Source organism: Carassius gibelio, chromosome A6 (genome assembly GCF_023724105.1).
Source record: "Carassius gibelio isolate Cgi1373 ecotype wild population from Czech Republic chromosome A6, carGib1.2-hapl.c, whole genome shotgun sequence".
Taxonomy (NCBI): Eukaryota; Metazoa; Chordata; class Actinopteri; order Cypriniformes; family Cyprinidae; genus Carassius; species Carassius gibelio.
In genome coordinates this window covers 6,816,610-6,844,371 of record NC_068376.1, presented here as the reverse complement: position 1 = coordinate 6,844,371, position 27,762 = coordinate 6,816,610, and the positions used below count along the sequence as shown (strand labels likewise).

General features: G+C 37.0%; 2 protein-coding genes across 14 annotated transcripts; one reads left to right on the top strand and one right to left on the bottom strand.

Annotated features, from left to right (window-relative positions):
• The first annotated feature begins 62 nt into the window (after nucleotides 1–62).
• On the top strand, nucleotides 63–6,233 carry itm2ba (integral membrane protein 2Ba). Its single transcript, XM_052600637.1, has 6 exons — nucleotides 63–286; nucleotides 3,423–3,554; nucleotides 3,891–4,106; nucleotides 4,207–4,317; nucleotides 4,514–4,664; nucleotides 5,263–6,233. The coding sequence occupies exons 1-6, from the start codon at nucleotides 200–202 to the stop codon at nucleotides 5,349–5,351; spliced, it is 786 nt and encodes a 261-aa protein (XP_052456597.1). The 5' UTR covers nucleotides 63–199; the 3' UTR covers nucleotides 5,352–6,233.
• A 521-nt stretch (nucleotides 6,234–6,754) lies between these two features.
• On the bottom strand, nucleotides 6,755–27,739 carry LOC128016171 (abl interactor 2). 13 transcript variants are annotated; one of them, XM_052600630.1, is made up of 12 exons: nucleotides 27,515–27,676; nucleotides 24,149–24,345; nucleotides 21,842–22,009; nucleotides 21,253–21,429; nucleotides 20,785–20,802; nucleotides 19,230–19,327; nucleotides 15,740–15,886; nucleotides 14,195–14,316; nucleotides 12,189–12,377; nucleotides 11,854–11,940; nucleotides 9,620–9,811; nucleotides 6,755–8,378 (listed from the first exon to the last, which is right to left on the bottom strand). In XM_052600630.1, exons 3-12 carry the CDS (start codon nucleotides 21,902–21,904, stop codon nucleotides 8,203–8,205), a joined length of 1,269 nt encoding a protein of 422 aa, XP_052456590.1. In that variant the 5' UTR covers nucleotides 21,905–22,009; nucleotides 24,149–24,345; nucleotides 27,515–27,676; the 3' UTR covers nucleotides 6,755–8,202. The 13 variants fall into 13 exon arrangements, with proteins under 13 accessions (XP_052456590.1, XP_052456592.1, XP_052456581.1 ...); XM_052600632.1 differs by lacking the exons at nucleotides 20,785–20,802; nucleotides 24,149–24,345 and adding an exon at nucleotides 13,680–13,901 and having other exon boundaries at nucleotides 27,515–27,739; XM_052600621.1 differs by lacking the exon at nucleotides 24,149–24,345 and having other exon boundaries at nucleotides 14,195–14,313; nucleotides 27,515–27,732.
• Between the last annotated feature and the right edge of the window lie 23 nt (nucleotides 27,740–27,762).

Below are 27,762 nucleotides of genomic sequence, written 5' to 3'. Positions count from 1 at the left end.
TTGTTATTTGTATTTGGTGGAAACAGCGCCCCCTTCTGTTCATTAATAAACAGTATTAATCCGGTCTCGAACTAAATGCGCCACAGCAAGTTGATAAGCAGCGCAGTGCACACAGAGAGGTCGTCGGCTTTGCCAAGCTTTCGCTATAGTTCGGTGGGAAAAAAAAAGGCAAAGACAAAACTAATTCCAGTTGCACAATATGGTGAAACTCGCTTTCAACTCCGCTCTCGGACAAAAGGATTTAAATAAGGAGGAGAAGGATGAAGCTTTGATCCCTCAGGATGTGGTGAGTTTTGTTAGCACAAACGCTAACGTTAACCGATCATTGAGATTCGAAACAACGTTAAAAACAACGTTACTTTTAACCATTAAATTCTTAACGTGTTTATTTTTTGTAATGGTGGTCAACCATGGTGTATAGATAGACATGGCAACATTCAATTAAAACATAAAGTATTTTTTACAAAAATAAACAAAGAAAATAAAAACCGTTGATGTTTGACCGGAACATAGACGTTGTTTACATCAGTGTGACTGAAACACGCAGACAGTGTTTGTTTGGGCTTTGATGATTGTAACCGTATTTATTGTCAGATAGTTTTGTTTTTGTGTGTGTAGAGGGAAGCCATCTCCTGCCTTGTGTGTGTGTGTGTGTGTGTGTGTGTGTGTGTGTGTGTGTGTGTGTGTGTGTGTGTGTGTGAGAGAGAGAGAGAGAGACTGTCAGACAGCTTTGAGCTTACAGGAAAATGGCCGACAGAAACACAAACACCAGGATAAATACACATATCTTATCGCGTTGCACTTTTAGGATATTTTCCATCAAGATTCCTAATACATGCACATGCAATTTTAAGAAATATATTAAAAAAATGCAATAATCATGCATTGCAACTCTAAATGCTTGTTATAGCAGCCTGATTTATGTCTGTGCAGTCAATGCAATATTTAAAATTAAACACAAGTTCATTTTAAAATGAGATTAGCATTTAAAGGTTTCTGGGTGTGTACAGGTGTCCCTTGCACTTCCTGAAAAGGTTGCAGTTGTAAACATAGTAAAATCAGGAAGAGGAAAGACATGTTTAACCAGTCTATCGTGGGAGACTTTCATAAGGGTGAGACCAGCCCACTCAGATGCATGCACCGTCTGGCTGCTTCTTTTCCTCAAATAAGATCATCAGCTGCCACTGAGGATGAGTCAGCGCCTAGTGTGTGAATTGGGTTGATAATCAAGAAGAGGTCGTGAATCATTCATAAGACACTGTAGTGTCTGCTGAAACACTGCCACTGCTATCAGACCAACGGTGCAGCCTGATCTCACTGGCTCGGTTTCAGCAAGGAGCGTTTCGGAAGGAGAAATTGATTCAGAAGATTTCATGCATGGAGCAATGATCCTTACCTTTAGACATTTCTAGCAATCAGAGACTCTAATTCTTATCTAAACCAGTCAAAAGCTATCAATTCATCATGAGATAAGCTGGAAAGTTTGTGCTGTGTGGTCTAAAATCCTCTGTCACACAGGTGATCAAAGCCTCACTGAACTTGTGGCCCAAAAACAGCTATCTTTGTTCCTTCAAGAAACTCCTGAAGGCTCTGGTTATTTAAACAAAGATGGCCTCTGTTAGCTAAGCCATAATCTGCTGTGTGTGTGTGTGTGTGTGTGTGTGTGTGTGTCCGAGTGTATTTGAAACCGCTGTGTTTGTGTGTAAAGTGTGAGTGAATCTTTGAAGCCTTTTGTTATCAACTCATTTTTCACAGACTCCACAACAGGAAGTGCATTTTTGCAACCAGAGCCCCACTTGAACAGGGGATATCAGTGCATTTGGGTAAATGCAGTTAAATAGAAAGAAATACAATCTAAAATGATAGAAAATGCAAACGCATTTAGTTGAACATGGCATTAGGATGATTTTGGAAGTCTTTTTTTGTAGTGCATGCACAGATAATTAAAGGAACACTCCACTTTTTGGGGGGAATAGGCTCATTCTCCTACCCCCCAGAGTTAATAAAATGAGTTTTACCATTTTTGAATCCATTGAGCCGATCTCTATTAGAAAATAGTTCCCAGCAACACTGCTATTGCTGCAACCACAGACATATACAAGTATTTATGTGTCTATGGCTGCAAGTACAAAAACTAGCTGGGAACAATTTTCAGGGACTGCGTAATATCACTACGCCTGCTTTGGCCATGTTACAGCAGAACAGTTCTTTGATTATTACGCCGGAATTGAAGTATAGTTCCTAAATTTTCAGCTGGTTTTAATACTCTATCTATCTATCTATCTATCTATATATCTATATGTGTGTGTGTGTGTGCTTAATTTCATTTTGTACTTTATTTTAAGGTGTCATTATTACAGTGTAATTACACAAATAAATACTTAGTAAAATTGGTTTATGGTTAGCCTAGTTGCTTGTAATTATGCATAATGCACTATATAAATTATTTCACATACTATATAGTTTCATGTCTAGCAAAAAAAAATATAAACAACAGAATATTTTTGTATATTTTTATATATACACAGACCAGACTAATCGATTAATAAAATGTGTTAGTTGACTGTTTTCATTATTGATTAGTGTTTGCAGCCCTAATCATTTCAAACAGACACAATCTGAAATGTGTCTGACTGTGGAAGATCAGGAGGTTGGTGTTTTAATGAACTAGAGGAGAGCTAATGATGACTAGACTAAATTATAATGAAATTAAATTGCAGCATTGTCGTGGGAAATTGAGCCCAGACTGCATCCCTCAGACACCTGTAAACAAAACCTTTCTGTATATTAGACGTTTCCAGCTGAAATGTACTCATTTGTGCTGCTCATAATTTCCCTGGAGTCTGCCATATGAATTATGAAAACACAGGAAAGCTTGGATACTTTAGCTTCTTTTGCTCTCATTATATTGAAAAATGACAAATCAACACATAAAAAAAATATATATATATATATATATATATATATATGTTTTCACCTTCGTCCTTGTTCATCAGTCACTGTGTCAGCTGATGTTTTGTTCATTTGTATGAATATGAATTGTGTTTGTTCCTGTTGGTCTCTGGAGAAAAGCTGGACATTTCCCAGTATCTGCTGCACACAATGCAATTATTTTTAACAAAGCCACATCCAGACTAAGTGCACTCACAGATCACATCTATGAAAACTCTCTCCTTTAACAAATAAACACATGCACATAAACACAGTCTTTGGGGATTGCAGAGAGAAAACACGGTTCCCAACAGTAGTTCCTGAACACATGGCGTCATAGACCATATAATACATGAATATAGATGATATGTCTATACCAAAGCTAACATAAGAATAAATGTAGCATGCATTCTTGAAGTCATCAACTGCTTAAAGAAACTTAATTTTTACTAGGAGCATATAGTTAATTTTTTTTGTGTGTGTGTTTAAAGGATGTGGAGGACGGTCTGCGTATCAGGCAGCAGTCCAGGGCCTGGTGCTGGTGCATGTGTTTGGGTCTGGCCCTCATTCTGTCTGTCGTGGTTGTGGGCGGAGCTTACCTGTACAGGTATTACTTCATAGAGGTGAGAGAGCCATTTCCATCAGCTGCACCACATGAGAACTCCGAATAAATATGTGAATCTGTCGGATACTTAACAAGTATTAAATATAAGATTTACTTCAAAATGTAATGCAATAAAAAGTCCAAACATAGATTCAGTATGAAATTAAAATTCCTCCATGAAAAAATTTATTTAAAAAAAATGTCTTACCTTGGGTTTTTTTTGTATTTTAGTTTTGTTTTTTAGTTTTTGCATTAAAAGGATTAGTTCAAGGTGAACTTAAAACTAGAAACAAAACTAAAATTCAATAAAAACCAAGTTGAGGCAGTTTCTAATAAAATGAATAATGGTCTTCAGGAGGAGAGGATGTATTTCTGTGGGGTGAACTACCGTGAGGAAAATTACAAGATGCAGGACAGCCAGGAGGAAACCGACATGGATTTGCCAGCCGCATACAAGAGGGTTGAGGAGAGAGTGAGGGTCCTGGAGGATGAGGGGGTGGAGCTCATTAACATCCCGGTGCCCAAGTTCAGCGACAGTGACCCTGCTGACATCGTTCATGACTTCAACAGGGTGAGAGCAGATATGTATCTCCCTCACAAAGACATACATTTACACACAATTTCATCAGATTCCCAAAAATAACTGGCTGGTTTTCTGTCTTTGCTTTTAGAGACTGACAGCGTATCTGGATCTGCGTTTGAACAAATGCTACGTCATTCCTCTCAACACTTCTGTTGTGATGCCGCCCAGAGACTTCCTGGAGCTTCTTGTCAACATCAAGGTAACTGCAGCAACACGGCTATCTTATATTTGAGCTTCTTCAAAATAGTCATCCTTTAGTCTGCCATAAATCTCATGAATTGCCTACTTGGACACTATGAATAATGCCCAGAAATTAAGTCTAGGTGAAGTCTTTGCAATGCAGTTTTAGCCTGGAGTTCAGACATGTGACCGTGTGACTTCTGTTGTGTTTGTAGGCAGGAACATACCTGCCACAGTCTTACCTGGTGCGTGAACAGATGATAGTGACCGGGAAGCTGGAGCATGTGGATCAGCTGGGTTACTTCATCTATGGCCTCTGCAGAGGGAGAGACACTTACATGCTGGAGCGCAGAGAGACTGTTTTTGGTAACCACATGCATCCGTCTATACTTCTGACGAGCATCCCATTGGTCTTTATTGATTAATAATTATTCATATTTATTGACCAATATTCATTCGCAAGTTCAACAAACATATTTAGCATCACAACTGTTTTCAGCATTGATTATATATATATATATATATATATATATATATATATATATCATATACACACATACAACATTGATAATAAGAAATGTTTCTTTAGCAGTTAATCAACATATTAGAATGATTTCTGAAGGATCATGTGACACTGAAGACTGGAGCAATGATGCTGAAAATTCTGCTTTGTCAGGAATATATTACATTAAAATAGAAAACAAATATTTTAAACTGTACGAATATTTAAGAGTATTACTTTTTAATGTATATTTTAATCAAATAAATGTAGCCTTGGTGAGCAAAAGAGACTACTTTCATAAATATTACCAGTCTCATATATATATATATATATATATGTATATGTATGTGTATTTAATAAATAAAATAAAAATTCACTCGAGTACATGTTGACAAAAAAATCAGATACTGAGCTCTGAAACAAGCCACATACATTCACCATACCATTTCTGTCTTTTCACAGGTATCCAGAAGCGAGAGGCTCTCAACTGCCACAAGATTCTCCACTTTGAGAATAAGTTTGTGGTGGAGACTCTTATCTGTGAGCCGTAGCGGGAGTAAAGACAGCTGGGTAATAAGATAAATCCACTTTTGACAAATTCCACTCTGACCCTTCCTCTCCTTCCATTAAGCCTCTTCTGTGTGTGTGCGTGGGAGTGTGTGCTTCTCTCCGATTCGTTTCTCTGTATAGCAACAATCGATATTGCTGAGAGAGAATGAGACCGAATGCCAAGAGCAATATAAATCATAGAAACATTTGTGTGTAGGCAAACATTTGGACCAGTTTCTCTCTCTTAGTTACCATTTTCCTGTCTGGGTTTCTGTTAAGTGTGTGCGGGGTGTAGTGTATGAAAATAACAAGTAGCAAGTTGACCGTGGCAGAGGGAAGGACTCGCAGAGGATAAATGTCCAATGAAATCTATCAAAGATGCACATGTTTAGTGTACATTTAAAACTGTGAACTGTCACAGATACCAGATTATATACTGGAAAATATATTTGGCTAGAGATTTGTGATATATGGCCAGTTATTACATGTCGAAAATACACAGAATTGTTTTTTGTATTAGTTACACTTTAGTCTATACTTTTATTTTAAAGGAACAATGTTGCTCTGCTGTAAGTGAATACACTGTTAAAACATCCTTTAGTAGAGAAGTAAAATCTTGGATCAGATTTAGAGAATGCAGAACATTTTTTTAAATCTTAAATATCTAAACTTGTTAAACTGCAAACTAATAAAATGTGTATTATGTCATTTAGGGACTGCCGAGGTATTGAGGGGTAGACTGATAGATGAACTATGTAAAGATTGTTTCAATTAACTAAAGTGTCTACCAAGTTCAACGTGTGTTGGAAAGATTTAAACTTTGCACATAACCCAAAAGGTTTTAATGTCAAACATGTTAATACTAATAAAAATTTGACCACTCACTTTGCTTGTCTTCCTTTCTGCTTTTTCTTAGGAAAATCTTAAGGTAGTTGTACAACTATTTTTTGTGTCATTTAAATACCATTTTAGTTTCTATAAGTATTTTGAATTTAATAAGTGTTTTCATATTAATTTTTAAAGTTTTAGTAAATTTTGTCTTTTTCTTTTCCTTTTTTTATGTGTTAGTGTAGTTTCATGTTTCAATTTTAGTGAAGTGGCTTCAGGTCAGCTAAATGAAAATGAGAAATGTTGCCTTGGGGACTAGCAGAAATTAATATCATGGTTTATGCATAAATATTAAGCAGCACAACTGTTTTCAACATTGATTATGCATTGATTTGTGAAGGATCATGTGACACTGATCACCGGAGTAATGATGCTGAATATTACACATTTAGCCGACAGATTTCTGTAAATGTGAATAAGATGCAGAAAAGTAAGACCTTGGAATGGCATTGTGCATTAGTAAAAAAACACATTCTCATTATCTGATTCTTGTATTTGGAGGAAGTGTGAGCAAGTAGACCAGAAATATCCAGTTTATTCTCCATCAGCAGGAAAATCACAGAAATGTTCAACATGCAAGACTCAATTCACGCACCCTCACCACAGACCGTTCATTGAAAATAAAGATTTGCACACAGACAAGTCATTCACCAATGATCCAGTCAAATCAATCGCTTTCACACACTCACACACTTACATATAGACATCAAAGTATTTGATAAAAAAAAGTCTCTGTGCATTAGTACAGTTTGTTCCACATTATCTGCATGTGGGTATGAGGATACTTTAAAACTTGGGCTGGTTTCTGTTTTTTAACATCTCTTCATTCAAAAATCAGTACTTCACATTTTATAAGGTCTCCCTAAGATCAGGTTTATCTCTTGTGCTTTAAAAATCTATAGCTCGTTGACTGAGGACTTTCTAACTGTGCCTTTGTTATTGCAGATAAATGGGGTTCTCGTCTCTACACCAGTCATACATCAACACAATAGTATTTCTATCATATAAATCAATATATAACATACATATAGAATAGTCTTGTATCTTTAAAGTCCACAGTTGGTCAAAGGGATGAATCGGAGGTTAAAGATCACAATACACATGTTCGTCCTGAAGAACACCACATCCGGTGCTGAGATTCAAGAAACAACCTCTAATGTCCAAAAATATGACCATCAACGGACATTTCTTTATGGCACAAACTTCCTGAACATATTTAATAGTGTTTTTTTTTTTTACTTTTTATCATACATACAAAGAATACACGTACTTGCAAATATTTCAAGCAATAAAATCTTATAAAGGAATGGTGAAAAAGAAGTATGTTAAGGTTGTAGTCGGTCCCAAACGCCACTGAAATCCTTTGGTATATCCTCCTGCTAAAGATATCAAACTGAACTGCACTCGAAATGTAACGGTTTAAAAGAAATTCAACTAAAGAAATCCATGCTTCTCTCTTATTACCTGGCACAACAATATGCATAAATTCCCCGTTCTGGCATTCTTGGCAAAAGCTTTTCTGTCAGTTGCTGGTCAGTGGACAGCACACGGTTAAGAGGTGATGTAAAAGGAACATGCACATCCAAGATGGCCGTCTTCCACGAGAAAGTGCACCTGTCCTGCTAGTCAGACCCATTCCTCCAGAGTAGAGACGGATAGGAGCGAAAGCAAAGCGATCACTATCAACACAAGTCAAGCAAACCAACACTTTTCTGATACATGTTTCTAAGAGATTGAAATTAAGAGATGAATAAATGTTCCTAATGTATTTATCTTATACAATAGTTTTTTTTCCGTTAAAATCTTCACCGCTGCAGTTTTTCCTGCAGCTCTCAGTCTGTTTGTCTGCAACAAGCGTGTGGATGATGTAGTGTAGCTGAATTCATTTGTGTTTGTGTGTGTATGTGCGCACTCAAAAGAATGAGGAAGATGATGGACAGAGGAGCAGTGGCGCCACCCGGTGGCTCAGTCTGCGTAATGCATGATGGACTCAACGTAGTTTCCGGGGAAGAGGCCCGTGGTCCCGCTCATCACGCCCTCGAACCAGCCATCATCGTTCTTCTTGATGACGTAAATGATCGCCCCCTCCTGGAAGGATAGCTCATCTTCTTTGTCGCGCGTGTAGTCGTAAATAGCCACCACTGATGGGAATGGTGTGATAAAGATAAGAAAAACAATGTCTGGTTATGTTTTTATTGTAATTAAGTATTACAACATGACAGACCTTGCTACACTCAAAATATTGTATATTGTGATGATGTTGTTATAAACAACTGATCATCTGTGATCGAGCTAGCTTGGTGTTTGTTTGTTGTTTTAGCCTTTGCTCACCCCTGAAGTTGTGCTTTCATTTGTGGTTTTGTAAATAAATGTATAAAGGATCGTTGATTGTTGATTTCAGTTTATGTTGCGGCTTTACTCTGGACAGGGTCGTAACAATTGGGGGCTCGTCCAGGATCTGAACTTGAGACATCTCGCACCTCAAATGAGGATCATACCCCCAAACCCCAAGTTTATTTTAAATAATGTACTTTTTTTATGGTGTTCAGTTTTAGTTTAGTAATAATGTAATAACACTGTATCCATACCTAAATTTACTTGTTATATTTAAATTTATTTTTTGGGTTTGGGATTATTTTTATGTAGATTTTATTTCAATTATGTATATATTTATTATTTACTTGTAATTTAAGTGATCTGAATTTTTTGTGTTTTTTAATTTATGTCATTTATATTATATTATTTCATTAATATATTAATATATTTATTTATTATTTATGGGTCATTGGCCATAATATTAAAATAATTAGCAATTTCCAGATTTTTAATATAATGACACATTTTAATGCGACACATGTCATTTTAATACCCTACAAATTAAATTAAAATGTAAAACCCTACAATTTTTTATAGAAGCCCATATCCACTACAAAAAATAAATAAATAAATAAATCATACTTTGGTAAATAAAGACATAATTGTGACATAAAAAGTAATTGGCTAATATTCACAATGACACAAGAAATTTTGACATATGTCATTTGTATTTTTATCTCAATGTCACTAATTATAACTTGTCAATTCCAACTTTTTAGGTCATAATTATGATTTACCAAAGATTGATTTTCTTTTTATGTAGTAAAAATGGGCTACCATAGATTTTCAATAAAAAGTATAAACTGTATAAAAAAACATGCGCTAGTATGTTACAAGTAACATTTATGGTAACATTGTCAATTTCATTGCTGATCTGATATACATTACTATAATGCAATTATGACCAACAGTGTTGGAGATTTTGATCCATTCAAATCCACAGGAGCATTCCTACATAGCCAAACCAGTGTCTACTGCACACTGATAGAAACAGCTAGATACGTACCTTTCTCCAGGTAACTGCGAGGGGCCCATGGCGGGTCTTCTTCAGCGTAGGGGTCACTGTACTCCACCACCGCTGACTCTTCCTCATCACCACCCTCCTCATCCTCATAGTCCTCTGGAGGAGGTGGAGGTGGGGTTGCTTCCTCAAACTCCACCTCTTCTGCAGGAGGCGGCGGTGGAGGAGCGTCTGAGACTAAAAGGATGAACAAATCTCAGACACAAGCTATTTCTGGGAGAATTGGCTAACTTCTTTCAGTTGATATGAGACAAATGACTCATGTTGGATGGGGAAGGAGGAAAATGTTTTAGTACAGAAGTTAGAAAGTATTAAATTTAGAGAAGGCAGAATTTCCACTGACCTCAAAACAGCAGTAATAAGCTTTTATTTTGAAAAGGGAACTTCACTAAAGCCATGTACACACTATAGATAAACAAGGTCCAAGTTAATGTTTTCTTCACCACAACATCTAATAAATTATACTTTTAACTATTTCAGTCTGAATTAAATCTTATGAGATGAAACAAACAAATGATTAGTCTGACTCTTATTCACCCGTTCTACAGAATTACTCAAAGAGCTATCAATAACTGAAACTTAAATTCTTTACTTTGAGTCATGTCTGACTTCAAATGAAACAAGAAGTGTATTTACAGAACATAGGCTTTAAAACAGCAACAGCTGAACAATTCCAGTGTACTTTTCTCCAAAAAATATTTCATTGTTCTTGGCCAGAAACCTTTAGGAAAACATAATCCTCTATTTCTGCAACGCTGCAGCTGGGAACAAGAACATACAAAGTATATGTCCAATGACAATCACAGGAACTGACTATGTGCTTTGTATGATCTTACAAGAGTTTACTTTTATTTTTACTTTATTTTGTATCAATTTATTAATCATGCACTTATTTCATTACAAGTACGAGCCTGCCCAGGCACTCTTCTGATTGGTTAGGATTGATTTTGTTGCATCTTGTGACAAATTCCTTGTTTCTGAAATCTTATCTTATTGGGTCTGGCAGGACACACTGTTGGAAATTCCCTGCATGTCTAAAAGAGCTCATCAGACAAAAAATTTCTACAAGTTGGCATAATTTATTATTAGGATCTTCATGAAACGTCTGTAACACATTTTGCTTAAAAACACTCAATGGCTGTGTAAACAACACCCTTATTGGCTTGTCAAAAACAGCTCTGCTCACACCAACCCGTTTTGGTCCATGCTTCTTTAAATGATAATGAGTTACTGCGCAACCCACCCCCCTTCTGGGATTTCCACTAAAAATAAAATAAATCCACTCCTCGTCTGTGCTGCCAACAACATAACATTTAGCATCTTTTATGCAAACGCTTGCCATGGTGTCAGAACAAGTACACCGATGTTGCTTGCAAAAACAACAATGGCGGCCGAGCGCCGTGGGTGGAAATGTGCAGATTAATGGGTGGTGACATTATAATAAGAACCCCTTCCTATGTCAGAGGGGAGAGCAATCTGATCTTCTCATTTTCTCACATACTTGCAGAGAAAGGCTTACAAAACCAAAATTGTTGGGTTCTTCTTTTACACGTTTTCTGAGTTGGTAGATGCACCGACTTAAACAAATGAAAAGTCAGATTTTCATCCGATGAGCCCTTTAACACTATGTTCTAGCAGGTTAATGATGGATTGAATCAGATGTGAAGTAACATGCAACAGATATGCGAAATAGAGACATTTTAATATAGAACACAAACATGCACGTTTAGAGCTGTTAGACAATAAAAAACATTCACTAATCTATCACAGACACATTTGCATGGATGCCCGTTTATGTCATGAAAAAAAAAAAGATTTAACTTGTAATTCTAAGTTTACATCTCACTATTATGACCTTTTTCACTCTGATTTATGATTTTACATCTCACAATTCTTCAATCATGAAATTTGAAAACTTTTCAAATAACTATATTCACAACTTTTTTGCAATTGTAAATTTATATCTCACCTTTTTTAACTCCGAGATAGTTTGATAAATAGATCAAATGTGAGATAAAAACAAATCACAATTACTTTATTTTTTTATCCTATGGCTGAAACAAGCTGTATACTCAGAATTCAGGGGGAAAAGGTCCAAATTGTACGACACAAACTCAGAATTGTGAGGGGAAAAAAGTCAGATTTATATATATATTTTTTTCTGCAGCAGAAACGGGCTTCCATATATTTGAGAGTATATTCTCAAACGGATAACTTACTGGTCTCCTGAACCCGAGCCACAAACCCCATGAGCGGTAGCTGGGGGGTGATCTGGAGAATAGAGGGGGGCGGAGGGGCCATAGGGGCTACCCACCCCGACAACAGAGGTAATTCAGTTCAGAAATTAGTGTGGGTGAAACAAAAGGAATGAAAAGAAGGGGAAGTTGACAAGAAAACAGTAGGAGATGGCAAGTTAAAGAAGAGCGAGCGCAATCAGATCAAGACAGTAAGACTGAGCATACTGATTTAAATGACATACAAACAAGCTACTCTTCTAGTTATTGTATACATTTCAACCATTATATGAACACTTGAGCATGTCTAGTGTGTCTACCTTGGTTTTGGTTGTAGTGTGGCCCTCCATTAAGCTGGTTTTGGATCATGTTTGGATTTGTGTTTTGAGGCATGTTGTTGGGTTGTCCAGTAACTGATGACGGCCGGCGGTAGGGCAGAGACCCTCCCACTGAGGGCGTGGGGTGCCGTGTCATTGGCCGGTTCATACTGTAAAAGTGAGGACCATTGCCTGGGAGAAAGAGAAAAAATGAATTAATAAAACAAATTCGGTTGCTTCTACTTTGAATAGCAGTACGTGATACACAATAGGCAGACTACGATACATTCAATGATATATGGAATGAACTGAAAACACAAGCTCTGATGAAAACCTAGTGAGCCGCCACACTCTCTGCTGACGCAGCTACCTTCACAGGCAGCATCCTACCTGAAATGAACACTGATGTGGATCACACCACATAGACAGCGGGTCTGCAAAAGTAGCACTTATGATAAATAAACAAGAGACACAACTAGTGTCAACAACTAAAATATTCCTGACTGCTGTCCGCTGTACTGTGTATTTGAACACTCATCAGCTTGTGTCATTATCAATAGTACAGCGTGGCAAAAAGAATCACTCACACATAAGCCACTTTCAAATCGAGCAGCTTTCTGTTGATCAATGCAGCAAATTTGTGTCACTAACTTAAAACCTGTGCAAGATCTGCCACTGACTTCAACAGTATATTGGTTACCAATATTCTTTATAATATCTGTTTTCAACAGAAGAAAGAACAACATGAGGGTGAGTATATGACAAATTTTATTTTTGGCTGAACTATTCCTTTAAAGATTTTAAGTTACTATTAAATGACAACAAACGCAATCTACATTTAAAATGTAAAAAATAGGGGAAATGAGAATCCACAAATTAATCTAAAAAACACTAAAACCATTAAATACACTATAAACAACATTTATCTCGCTTGGCAATAGTACTGGATACATTTTGTCTGAGCTTGTTGGAGTGGATTATGGAACTACCTTCACCATAAAGGGTACATGTAATGCTGACATCCTAGAAGGGAACATATACCTTGTCTTAAAAATCATGTCTTAAAATACTGTCTAGATAGGCAGATCACTAGTTTTGGAACAGAGCTATAAACAAAAATATGATCCTTAAACCAATCTGTCCATGTAAATGTGTTGGACGGTGATAAATTCCTAGCTTTTATTTGTTATGAAACATCTTATCTCAAAAAGAAATACCCCAGAATAGTATCTAAGAAAAACTAACAGGAAGTAGAGATGGACTAAATTATGTGATGAAGACAAATGCCACTGGGAATGTAATCCAACCAAGAGCTGGAGCACGGATGCACAGCGAGCCAAGAAAAACCAAGCCCATGCAGGTGAAGTCTGGGTGAGGTGCAGGAGGGATGAATCCTGGGTGATGTCGGGTAAATCACGTATGATCACGTGCAGGTTGTCACTCAAAGATGGAAGAGTGTGGAGATGGATTTGAGGAGGGGATGAGGGGACTCACCTTGAGCGGGGGTGATAGTTGCAGCAGCAGGGTTTGTGTTGGTGTTAACGGGAAGGTTGGGGGGAAGCTGTGGGGGTGGTGGTAATTCAGGAGGGCCCTCTGCTGGCAGAGCAGGGGCAGGGGGCGCTGGCTCAGGAGTGGGAGGTGGCGGAGGTACAGGAGGGGCGGGGATAGTAACACTCGGAGGGGGTTTGGGAGGATTGGGAAGGGCAGGTGTTGTACCTGCAGCCCACGTGCCGTAAAGAGACAGGAAGCCCAGGGGAGAAGAGAACAAGAGTGATAGAACAGAGGGAAGAAATGTCAAAGAAAATACAGGGCCATCGGGAGGAGGGGTAGAAGCAGCGATTAAAAAGAGAAGAAATAAAGAGGCAGTGAACAGAAAGAGAAGTTATCATCACTAATAGTGGGACAGGAAATAGCCTTCAATACAGTAACAATGATATGTTCTTCAGAACCCTGGACAGTTCTCAGATTAATTTACTAATACTTGATTACACAAAGAGCAGGAATCTCACCGGGAAAGGCTGTGGGCGGGGCAGGGGTTGGCACAGCGATGGGCACGCCCACGCTTCCACTCCCACTGTTCTCTCTACTGCTACTGCGACTGCTGGGATGACTGCCACCGCTGCTGCCACTGCTGACACACACAAAACACATCATGCAAGTTAAGGTCAATTAACAATGGTCAAGAGACGTGCCTATGACAGGAGAGCGGCATGAACATTTTACTTCCATAACTTCCATCACATATTTCCGAGTCAGGATAAGGAACCAGGGGCAAAAAATTTAGGGAGGGACTTCATTTTTGTCCTTCGAGAACTGATAAGATCCCCAACAGCGGTTGTACCAGAATGGAGTCAGACTGAATATAAGGGCTAAATAACTGTTTGGTTTCCATTACTCAACAGTAATGTCAACAGAAAAGAAAAGTCATTTTAAAGGAAGAACATGTAATTAGCTGTAAAACATTACATTCAGCATTGCACAATTCATGCCGTCCCTTACAAAAAATAAATAAAAATAATAATAATTTCAGCAAATTTCAGCAAAATTTTATTGACCAGGCCAATTAATTAATAATAAAATAATAATAAAAAAAATGAATAATAATAATAATAATTAATAATAAAATAAAATAATATTTTCAGATTATCTTCTGATAACTAGAGATAAAATAATTAAATTGGCCTGAACGATATATAGCTTGTATTTAGCCATATCTAGATTACCAATAGATGACTCAAGGTAATAAAGACATTACTTGGGTTATTTTCAGACTAACTAGTGGTGGAATGATTAAATGACTATGAAGAATACTTGACCATTTTCAGGTAAGTTGATAATAATAGTGGAAGACTGATTCAAAAATAATTCTGACAATATTTGGCCATTGTTAGACTATCAGCTAATGTCAAGCAGAAGTATTTCCAGATACAATCAGCCAACATTCATATCCACTTGACCAAATTACATAAAAAAAAACCTTGAAGAGTACTGTATTAATGTACAAAGATAGTTCTCTTCATACACATCTCGCATGGTCATGAATTGAGGAATTGTGGGTGAGAATCTGAGAAGAGAAAGAGGAGGAAGCGTTCTGTAAGAATGTTATTATGTGCTCTCTGTTTGTCCCCTTAGACTCTCAAAATCAGAACGCTGAGAATGCACACAGCAAAAAGATGAATAGTTACGGGTAAGAAAGACTGAAATAGAAAAAGACGGTGAGTGAAGAAAGAGCAGGAAAGAGCTCTTCTTTAAGTAGGCTATGGTTGTCTGAACCCAAGAAAAGATCCAAGCAAGAGAGACAGAAAGCAAAGGAGAAGAAAAGAGAAAGTTAGTGAGTGACTGTTACTTTGGCCAAAAGTCACACTGCAACAGACACCAAACAAAGACAGCTTAAAAACAGAACAGTGACAGGAAGGTCAGACGGGAAAGGAAAGAGGATGCGGAAAAAGAGGGTGAGAAGTTTGAGGGACCTTTATTTTCCTTTTCAAAGTTTATTTTTTTAAGCCTGCCCAGGGGATAATGCTGTGTGTGTGTGTGTGTGTGAGTGTGAGTACCTGTGTGTGCGGGTCCTCTGATTAAGGGATGCAGTTCTAGCCGGGCTCTGCAGGGGTGGTGCGGTGTTTCGTGTTGGACTCTGCACATAGTCGTTAGGGATGACAGGTGGACGCACAGGTTCGAGCGTCCGGTAAGGGGAGTGGCGCCTGCCGAGGGGTGGGGGGTGTGGTTAAAATATTTCAATATCCACTAAGGGGTGGAGTCAAATATCATTGAAGACAGACTCCAATAATTACATACTGGGAGATCTTGTGTCACATCTTGTAGTCTGAAAATCCATTTAGAACATCACAACAGTAAAGCAAACCCTCATGAGTCATGTCTAATTTATAGATTATGGTGGGCATTATGACCAAAATAGATCAAAGTATGAGTAATTTTATGTCTGGATCTACAAATAATATCAATATTTAAACAATGTATGAAAATACAGTTATTTTTGCTTTAAAAAAAAATATTAATAGGTTTAAATAATAAATAGTGACCTGACAATACCATAAGATAATATAGTGAATTAAATACTTGACAAATAAAAATAGACTTTATTAGAAGTAGACCAAAAATTGGTTTGACCAATACTTTTTACACTTTTCAGTTAGTGGTTCTCTAATAGAGTTTACCAATAAATGTGACACCACTGTGCATTCAACAGGAAATAACAGTGTTAGTTCCTTCTCATGTGAGATATATGTAGCATTTTATCTTAACAGTTAGACACAGTGAAAGAATGAAATCATTTAATGTAACATCATCATTTATTATTAATGACATTTTCTAAAGGCAATGTTCTATTGTTTAGTTAATAAACAAATGTATTATTATTATTATGAAGTTGTCTATTATATAAATGTGCCGTATACATTACATATGAAATAGAAATGAGTAAGATAATTAATATACTAAAACTAAATATTGTATTGGTTATATAAAAAGCAATACTGGTTAATCCTTATTTTCTTTTAATATGAATTTCTTTCTTTTCTTTTCTTTTTTTTGCAAACCAAAAGATATGTTATTCATAAATGTCAATTTTATCAAAAGTCAGCTTTTCATACACAAAATAATAAATAGTAAATAAAATATCATAAAACAAATAGATTCAAAATTCTGGTGAGGGGAGACAAATTCACTTGTGTTAAGCACACAGCAGTCTATCATAATGGAGTAATGTAGCTCAGCAAATGTAAACGACTATCAACTGTACTTTTCCTCATCTTAACTTCCCTGGGACACATCGCACTCTGCATTTTTACTTTACTCTATGTTTCTTCATTGCTCTTATGGGTAAAAAATGGAACTTAATGCAGAACACCCTACCAGCACTAGATTCTTACTCCTGCATAGCATATATTGTCATACCGCCCTTGCCTAGAGTACCAGAAGCCAAACACACCAAAAGTCACATTAAATGGCGGCTCAAAAATTATTTATGGTTTCATTCATCAAGGCATATTTTAGATTTAAGATTTTAGATTTTAGATTTAGATTTACATAATAGCAGTTGAACCATTTATTGTAGCCTAAATCTCAACTTATAACATTAATGTAATTAAATATAAAACAAGCTATGTCACTGCCAGGACATTAACATTTTTATAGAAAATATTTCATAGTTTGTTTCAGAAAAACAAGTTATGCTCAGAGGCCAGAGCCTCGATCATAACATTATAACAGGCATCTTCCTAATAGAGACCTGCACGATCGCGGGACCCATCACAGCAGAGTGTGGCGCGGGACAACACTTGATGTGCGGGTAGAAACTTTTGTGTGCGGGATGTGGGAAAATAATTAGGGTGTTCCCACACTAGGCAATCTTAACCGTGCTGGAGAGCATTTGACTAATGTGATCACTCCGTTTAGAAGTCCCTGGCTTAGTTGGAAGAGGTGGGCAAGAGCAAGGATCAGTTAGATATAGATCAGTGAGTGTGAGCACTAACCACACCGGAGCGCAGATCTTCTGAAATTTGCAGCATGATTGCATTAATATTTCTGAGCGGCAAAAGCGATAGATCTGTAAAGCAATATATGTGAGAGGGACGTGTGTTACTGTGTCCCATACGACTCAAAATAATAAACCACAAAAATAACAAAATGATTCACTCAACTGTCTTCAAGTGCTATTGGAAACTTTCTATTTCCAACTTATAAAGTCATGATTACAAGCCCGTTGCATTCTTTTTTGTTAAAAATAACAGTGGACAGTGGTTAGTGAATGTTGATGAGAAGCCTAAATTATTTGATCGGGAGCATCCCCTCCTGTGACCCATGATTTGTCTGTATGTGTATTTAGAGCCACTGAGAAATGGACTTTCGTAATAATAAAAAACTGCGTTAATGACCAATATAATAATGCTTTAACTTGCCCAGCCCTAATAAAAAGCAAAAGAAATGTAATAACTTAATATTGATCTTCATTATGTTATGTGCAGGGGAAAACACATTTACATCTGCAGAGCAGTATGAATAGAACAATGTTCGAGTTGCGCTATTTTAATTGATCTGTGTCATTAACAACTGTCCCTTTGGTGGAGCTCAAAACACATGTAGAGTCAGTCGCGCCACTCAGTGCATTGAGTCGTGCCTATGACAGGAAGGTGCGGCATGAACTCTTTAATACCGTGCTGTTTCATCCCACTTTCGGGCTGTTTTTTCTTCCCATACTAGCAGGAATCTGTCATGTGTCTTTATATATTTAAAGGAGCCTGTTGTGTTGCATTAAGGCCAGAAGGTTGTCTGCATTGCTTGTGGTTGGCCGTTGTGTTGCCATGGTGACAGTGAGGGGTTTGGGCAGTGGACATGTGAATGAGCGGGAAGAACACAACTGAGATTTAACAGTAACAAACATCAGCTGTAAAAACTCAATGACATAAAATAATAATAATAACACAGCACAAACACATGAGTCTTTTCTCCACAGTGACCTGCAGTGGCAGAAAAAGGCACAAAGACTGAAACACACAGATCCAGAACGCTTCAGTCCCTGAACAGAGAACAAGCCAAAACCGTTAACTACAATACAAACATTCGTAGATGTGTGCGAGCCTGGCTGCCAGGAATAGAGATTAGATAAGAGATGGAGAGAAGAGACAAAGAGAATGTCCTTTTCAACCACCAGATCAACATGAGCACAATCAAACAATTCAAAGGGGACATTTCATACATTTTTATGTCCATTTATAATGCAAGTTAAGCTTTTTGCACTGAAATATGCCAAAACAATTCACATCAGCCAGAAATGTTCTGAGACCTGAAGGCTGTAATGCACTCACTCATTTTTTTATGCTTGTTTCAATGTAGTTGTTTCAGTATGGACTTTTGAAAACGTTTTCAGTTATGTTTGATATTTACAGGTAGTCATGAGTAGTTTAGATAAATATTTCAAAAATATATAATTGCCATTTCCTGACAAATTATTGCTTTCATTTAATAAATATAATCAAGATAAAAGTAAAAAAATATATATATAAAAGCCTTTGCAAATGTACTTACCTCAGGGTTCCTTTGCCCGGGCCGGGAGGGCTGGGTGGTTTCTGGGTTGGGGCAGCTGTGCGTGGAGTTGTACCTGCTTTCATATTCTGGGCATTGACCTGTGGGGCAAGTGTCAAATATCATTATCAGTATTAAAAAGTAAAGACACGGACATTCCACCACATACACTAAACACCAGTGTTAATTTCGTTGACTAAATATTTTCGTCATTATTTTCGTCACGAATATATTTTTGCAGACGAAAACGAAACGAAAACTAAAATAGAAGGCACTGATAGAGACTAAAACTATGACTAAATTGATTGACATTATCGTCAACGAATAAAGGACGAGACGAAAATAGACTGTGACGAAAATCAAATCAGCAGACGGGAGAGATGCGAGGAATGAACAAAAGAACCAACAAAACGGAACAGGAGAGACTGCATGAGAGAAGAGAACCAATCAGAGCCTGACTTATTGAGACGTGAAGCGAAGGTTTTCAGTTTTTTAAATGAGCTCCCGGGAAGACGGCATTCGAAGAGGTGATGTCGAAAAGAGCGACAAAATGTCCACAGCTCACTTCACGTTTGACGACGAACAAAACAAAACGAAGTGTAAAGCACGCGGAGCGCTCATTCGTGACAAAAACACCACCAATTTGAAAAGACATTTACAGACGAGCCACCCGGACATTTTCTCAAATGTAATTTCACAACGATGTTCTTTTGTTTATTGAGCTAAGCAAAACTGGAAGACTGCAGTGCGTAGATGTTGTAGCATTAAATATTACGAACTGAAAAGTACTGTAAAATAGCCCCTTCTTCAAGTTAGATGAGAGCACAATACTAATACGTAATATCATGATAAATACATTTGATTAATACTAATGTTTAGTATATTTTATAATGTTCTACTTGTTGACAATATCACAAATATTTCTATATTAGTCATGTGAAACATGAATGTTCACATCCTATCATTATACATACAAATCTAGCAATATTGTAGTATTTAAAACATACAATATTGCTAGACAAATGAATACCTTATAAAATCTTGTTACTTTTTTTTTATCCACCTAGCTGCCAACTTATTAAATATTTACTTTAAATGTATGCACTCCTTGTTCAGCTCAGCTGTAAGCTTTAAGGTCCTGGACCTAACGATATTTTTCTTTTATTGATGGTCAATTGGCAGCTAGTTATTGTTTACATTATCATGACAGTGTTTGTTGCTGCATAAAAGCTTTTGAATAGAAATAAAGACACAGTTGTGTTGAAATAAAGTTGAATTTGTGTTTTATATATTTTGGTTAAGTTTGTTTCCTATACCAGCTGTAAAAAATTGTCTAGTAAATCTGTTATTGATTTTAGTCTTATTTTAGTCGACTAAAATACCAAGCAATTTTAGTCGACTAAAATTAGACTAAAATTAAAACAAATCAGATGACTAAAACTTGACTAAAACTAAAAAGAATTATAGTCAAAAGACTAAGACTAAAACTAAATTAAAATTTCGTGTCAAAATTAACACTGCTAAACACACATCAACCAAAGACCAACTGAATCCTTACCTTAAACCTTAGTAACCACTACACTCAGAAATGAAGGCAATAAGAGAGGTGAGGAGAGAAAAGATGCAAACAGTTAGTCTGAAGAGTAAAGAGGAACTCACAAACATGCAAACACACACAGAGCAGCTAGTTAGGCAGAGCAGTCCATATCATCCGAAGCAAAATACATTCATATAAACTAGTGTTGCATGGCAATATTATTAATATTAAAAGGTGCATACTATTTTTTTTTTTTTTGCAGGCTGATATAGCAGCTGACTAGCGGTGTGAAAGCAGAATTGCGCAAAAGGTATTCACAGACAACCATAATTTATTTAACCAGGCAAAAAGTCTTATAACAGATGCTTGAGTTGGGTTGAGTCATTTCAATAGACATTTGGGAATTTTTTGTGAGGGTGAATGACTTTCCCATGCAGGTTTAGCATCAAGTTCAAGTTGGTCGCACATATAAACTGGCTTCATCCCTACCTTTACGCCATGGCCTAAGTCATCCAGCTGACTGTAGTCAATGGGCTTGCGGATGTAGCGTACAGGCCTCTCAGGATTGGCTGGTGCAATGATCTTGTGCGTGCGGGAAGTGTTCTTATTGGTGGTGAGGATGCCAATCTCTCGCCTGGCCACCTTCTCTTTATGGATGTCCACCGTCTGTGGAGGAATGTCATCATATGATTTGATGCATGCAAAAATGTACATGGAAATACATTAAATTACAGGTTTGAGCATGAAATCAAAACCATGTTAAAATCAAGAAGAGCCTTAAAGTAAAACATGAATGACACAAGTAGTCCGTAAACGAGTTTTCAAAAGTCAGTTGACAATAAAATACTTTCACCTGTAAATTAATTAATAAATCTATTTTGATTAATATAAAGGTACTGCTATTGACCAAAGTTGAATACTTAGGGTTATTGATTTGAATAAATAATTGACTAAGTAGTAATATTTTACTAGTGATGCTTGCTTTAGAAAATTACCTGAATGTAGAAGCAACATAACTACTGCTCATCAAGTAGAAGATACCCACACTAGCAGTTATTTGTATAGCAGTAAAAAGCACCTGTGAGATGTGGTTGATGGACGACTCCATGCGGCGTAGCTGAGATGCCTGTATATCCAGCATCTGGAGCACATTGTTGGCGAGAGTGTTGATCAGATACGCTACGCTGGCCAAAGACTGAGTAGTGTAGCTTTTGGTTTCTTCTAGAGCTCTGTGCTTATCTGGAGACTAGGTGGAAAGAAAAGGAAGAGTAGAGAGAGAGAGAGAAAGTGTGAGTGTGTGTTAATCTCAGCACAGAAGGATGAATAGAGGTGAAAGAGAACATGACATTGACTCGTGGCCTAATTTCTGTTCCCTTGTTAACACTCTCCTTTAGGAGAGTGCAATTTGGTTTCATATAATATATACTATAATGTAATAATTGTTTGTACGGTGTGCGTGCTGACATTATTGAGTGTGTCTTGAGAGTGTATGCTTTCATTTTATTTTGCAGCCTATTAAAACGCCCCCAAAATTCAAGATATCGAAGGAAAAATTCCCTGTATGAGATTTTTTTAAATGTATATCATGTGATATAGTTAAGCAATTTCACACGCAAGAGTGCTTTCCACGATATCAGCATCATTGCAATTTATGTGACTGATTTTATCCAACAGCTGAATAAACAAGTTAATATTAGGTGATATACATTTTAGACACAATATTGTCTGTCATCACTGAAAACATTTTCAAACAAAGCCACAGAAGAACTGTTCCATGTCTCTGAATGAATCAGTGTTTTTGAATGAAACGAGTGAGTCGATGATTCAATGACCAATTCATAAATTCAGTCACTTTATTTTGCTCCTGAATGAATGAATCAGTCATTCAATCACTTGGGGAAGTCGTGGCCTAGTGTTTGACTCCTAACCCTAGAGTTGTGGGTTCAAGTCTCGGGCCAGCAATACCACGACTTAGGTGTCCTTGAGCAAGGCACTGAACCCCCAACTGCTCCCCGGGCGCCGCAGCATAAATGGCTGCCCACTGCTCCGGGTGTGTGTTCACTGCTGTGTGTGTGCACTTTGGATGGGTTAAATTCTGAGTATGGGTCACCATGCTTGGCTGAATGTCACTTCACTTCACTTCATTTAAACAAATCTGTTAATAAATGACTCAACGACTTGCTTAAGACAGTGACTTAGTTGCCATCACTCACATTTAGATTTAGTTAGTTTCATATTAAAAGTAATAAACAAATAAAATCAATATTTATAGAAAAAACAGCCAACGCACCAACACAAAAATACACTCAAACTTTGTTTAATTCCAGTTTGAGTATAATTTTTTTTTGTCAATATCACACAACTATTCTCCCGTTCATTCTTAATTTCCTTTATATGAATGCGCAAAACAGAAACTGCGGCAACCAATCAGAGCAAAGCACTGGAACAGAAAAAACAAAACAAAAACTCAAGTCAATGAATCATTGGCCGCCTACAATCATCATTCATTCCCTTCTGGTGTATCCATGTTGATGCTGTCAAATATATGGGCAGGTCCAGTGATGAACGGTACAGTGAGTGAGGATAGCGGGGGAGGAGGGTAGTGTGTGGAACTCAAAGTCTGAGAGAAACACACCTGATAGCCTTCAAAACATATCAGCCAAAGCTAATTCATATCAAATCCAACTAAAATAGTAGTATAAATATCAGCTGACTGAGTCTTACTCCTGTGCCCGAGCTAACCATTAGTCATTAGTTCCCCCAAAGGCCACCCATTGTCACTCCAATGCACATTATTTTGTTTCTTCCATGAAATACAAAAGGAAACGTTAAGCAGAATTGCTATTTTCCATTTAACAACAATGGATGGTGATTAATTATGCCAGTGTCAAGCTTAAAAAAAAGCATCTACTTGGTTTGTGCTAATTTTGGGCGATATGCTCCATAAACATATTATCCTACTGTCAACCTGTGAGGTCGCCAATACATGATATTATCATGCTAATTTATTTACTTACCTAGTTTCATAGCCAAAGAGTGAAAAAACTCCAGGGTAAGGCTAAAAGTAGCCTAATGTTAGTATCATCTATTAACTACACATTATATCTTTGAAGTAAAATAGCATATAGATGTAATGTCACAAAATATATTTCTATGACTGAATTTGTTTTGACAATTTGATAAAAACATTATAAATTACTAATTAGAATGCTTAAATTTGCTCAGATATTCAAACAGCAGAAAACGGAAAAAAGAATATTTACATTATCAAAAGAACATCATCACTGACTTCAGTCTAGCGCGAGTTTATGCACTTAAAAAAAAACACTCGTTATAATCAATGAAGCCATCTACACTGTATGATGAATAAATCTCTTATACTTACATCGCATGTACATCTGCACTTCGTTGTTTATGATGAGACAATTGACCATATGCACGGAGTGTTCTTTAGAACTTCCGCATTAAGATAAGCCAGCTCGTAAACTTCTGGTAAAGCGTCATTTGATGTTTTGGTGTATATATAGGTAGAGACTCTTGAGACCCTCACAGGGACCTCTCCTGCCTCATTCTTGTCAGAAACTGAGGAACAAAATAATTGCAACACTGTAAATAATGATAGCGGCATTAACATGTTATTTAACATTTAACAACATATAATTTTATATGCCGAGCCTGGTAATCCCAGGAGAGTACCTACATATAATTGTACATCTAAAGGCTGACAACTAAACACTATTGGAAGTGTTTAGGCTAATGTTAGCTAGCTAGCGATGTTATCCCGTAAACAACATCATAATTGTATTCTTGATCATCAAAAACTGACATTCACAGTCATGAACACATTATCAAAACACTTTTAATATGTTGTAGCCTTTATCATTTCTCATCTCTAGAGCTGTGCAGTAAAATTCACTGTAACGTATTCGTGTGTGACTGGTTATAAAGCGCAACACCGTGTAAAACCGCGGAAATTTAAATATGATGGAACAAATTAGCCCTAATATTATATTACCATTATTATCATCTTTATTTAGTCAATGGCAACAGGCAATATCTCAATAACTATTGTCGATACACAATACTATCGTCACAATCCTAGTTTGTGCACTATATTTCAGGTCTTCAACAGCCATACGAAAGCTTTATGTAAGGAATGGCCTCAAAATGGCTGTTGCTTACATACTGATATTGAATAATGACACACACTGATAATGAATATTTGAATAATTAAATCTAATTTACAGTCATGATATTAGATGCCATGTGACAGATTACAATGCAACACTTGCAAGAACCAAGGGTGATTTGGAGTCAAAAATAATGTTCTATCTGTCATGAAAGATAAGTTAACTTTAATTAAACACAAGTAAAAGAGATTTGTGAGCTCCAATTCAGATTTTCAGGGAATTACAATCAAATGGCTTTTGAAGACTTGGAATCGGAAAAGTCCTAGTACTACTTTTATTGTAGTTTCATCTTCTTTATTTTTAATATAAGGACATTTAGCCATTTGGTGTTCCACAACAGGGTTTACAGGGTTTGAATGTTATGATGAGGAGATAAACTATTGGAGAACAGTTAATGCAGCCCAAGAGATAAATACCTTTAGTCATTAACGCTTTGAGGAAAACATCAGACCCCATTTCATTCAGTAAAACACTAGAGGTCCAAAATGCATTAATGTTTCTATCAAATGCATATGAAGATGACGTGCAGAATAATATAACAATTATCTATTAATATGAACTTCTCAGAACAAAAAACAAATGTGATCGGACTTATTTGTGCAAATAAACTTCCTTACAAGAATGAGAACCCGTCTGAATTCACGAACATATCTGTATGCAATATGCATGAATTCAGGAAGTGGAAAATATTGGGTTCCATACTAAACTAAAACCAGACCACAGACATATGCAAGCAAGACTCATATCAACCCCAGCTAAATGCTGCCATGGACAGAAATCCAAGCTTGGTCACAAGAAGCTATTTGTGGCATTTCTGAACCCACTGTGACAAAGCTAAGAGAAAAAAAAATACAATATTCACAATTTACTCACAACTAACAGACTTTCTTTTCAGATGACATAACAAAATGCATTCATAGAGCATGACTGTGTGCTCTGCATGATTCCTGAGCCTGAATCAGGTACAATATGATCTGAAACCCCCCTGAGTCAAACCACAAAGCAAAACCTGTTTAACACATTACAAATGTGAGCTCTCACTCTTAATCTAACCCTTCAGCTTTAACAGGGCAGCAAACGCTAGACAAGTATGCAATATTTCAGGAACACATCATGACTCAAAAGTACTGGATTCAGCATCCACAGTGTACAAACTAATTTTCCAGTGACATCCAGTCACTGATCTGCCTGGGTCCATGTGACACGCTCTGTTTTTTTTTTTTTTTTGGAGCAATAAATGTCAAAAGTTTTATTTCTGATTCTCTATTTCTGAAGGACTACAAACACTAAACAGAGAACCACTTCTGTGGATCTCCCAGCAATGCTGAAAATAACACAAATTTAGTCATTCATTTTATTGTTCCAGAAGCACTTCACAGATTCCAGAGTGAATCATCAAACTCATGCTAGCTGGAAAAACTTAATTCACTATAGTTCTAGCATAGTAGCTCTAATTTAACTCTGGTAATTGTGTGATATCATCAAGTATAGGTCTCTGCAGGAAAGTAATGGGAGTTACAAGATCAAGGTGTTTTTACACCATGATACCTGATTGGTTGATGTAGTAGTGACGTTAGGTTTAGGGGTGGGGTTGGGTAAGGGGGATCATTTAGATTGCATGATTCAGAAACACCCAGCAGTTTTAAACCACCCACATGGTGATAAACGCCCACTTTTGCTCTGCAGAGACCTAAGTCTCGATATCATAGTAAGCAAGCACTGCATTGCTATGATTGGACAAACATAACTAACAAACAAACGGTATTTGTTGGCAAAAGGCAGATATGAACCTAACCCTAACTATAACCACCATATCTGTCATGAAAAGCTACCACAGTTAATCATGTATACCATAGTAAAATGTTGCGATTTCGAACATGCAAATCAATAGTAAACGCGATAGTAACGTTACCAAAATACTAAAACAGAAAACTGTACACATTCGCTCTCGACAATAAACTAACCCAAACAACACCCTAATAATAGCAAACTAGTAAAAACACTAACATGAATAGATATTTACACTAAAAAGCGCATTAACCAAATAAAAGTCCATAAGCCAGCAGAATTTAGCAGCAGAGCTAACTTCAAAAACACTGTGCTGCTTTGATTAAAATATCTTCACAAACGGTATTACACATTAATACACCACTTTAAATCATATCACTTTGTTTTAATTATGCATATACAACTAATACGTTCATACTATATTTAAACAGAGGCAAAGTAAACGGTCTTTTGATGTGATACAATTGAGGTTTACCCATTGGTTTCGCTTCAGCTAGCACGTTAGCCTAACGTACTAGCTCAGCGTTTGAGGCCCCATATCTGTACAAAACCAATGAAAATAGACAACAAAACGCATATAAAGTGTGTTAAGTGTCGAACTAGTGTAATATAATCCAGTATGAATTACAAGCAATAATAATACGCGGTGAATTCAGTCCGCTCGACTGCATTGCCACTCGACAGCATAAACAGTCGGATCATTAATCTCTCGTGTCATTTCTCATCCTGTACCTGGCCGTGTTTCCGATGTTTTCAAGGTTTTGTAATGTCACCTGTATGTAGTTGCTCTCGCAGTACTCGGCGACTCTCTCTAGGTTGGCGTAGCTGTCCAGCAGAGCCCCTCGACCAGCAGGAATCTCCTCTTCCAGCAGCATCTGCAGCTCCGCCATCTTCACATCTTACTAATGCATGCAGGAGGAAAACACCACCATCACACTCCCCTCTCCCTCACTGATGCACGCAGGAGGAAAACACCATCATATCACCACCCCTCACATTCACAATTCTCTTTCCTCCTCCC

Coding starts and splice junctions, on each gene's coding strand:
- itm2ba (XM_052600637.1), top strand. CDS start 200: ATGGTGAAACTCGCTTTCAACTCCGCTCTCGGACAAAAGGATTTAAAT. Junction 287..3,422: donor CTTTGATCCCTCAGGATGTG/GTGAGTTTTGTT, acceptor GTGTGTTTAAAG/GATGTGGAGGACGGTCTGCG. Junction 4,318..4,513: donor AGCTTCTTGTCAACATCAAG/GTAACTGCAGCA, acceptor TTGTGTTTGTAG/GCAGGAACATACCTGCCACA.
- LOC128016171 (XM_052600632.1), bottom strand. CDS start 27,631: ATGGCGGAGCTGCAGATGCTGCTGGAAGAGGAGATTCCTGCTGGTCGA. Junction 21,430..21,841: donor CCATCAACCACATCTCACAG/GTGCTTTTTACT, acceptor ATTCCTCCACAG/ACGGTGGACATCCATAAAGA. Junction 13,902..14,194: donor CCCGCCCACAGCCTTTCCCG/GTGAGATTCCTG, acceptor CGTGGGCTGCAG/GTACAACACCTGCCCTTCCC.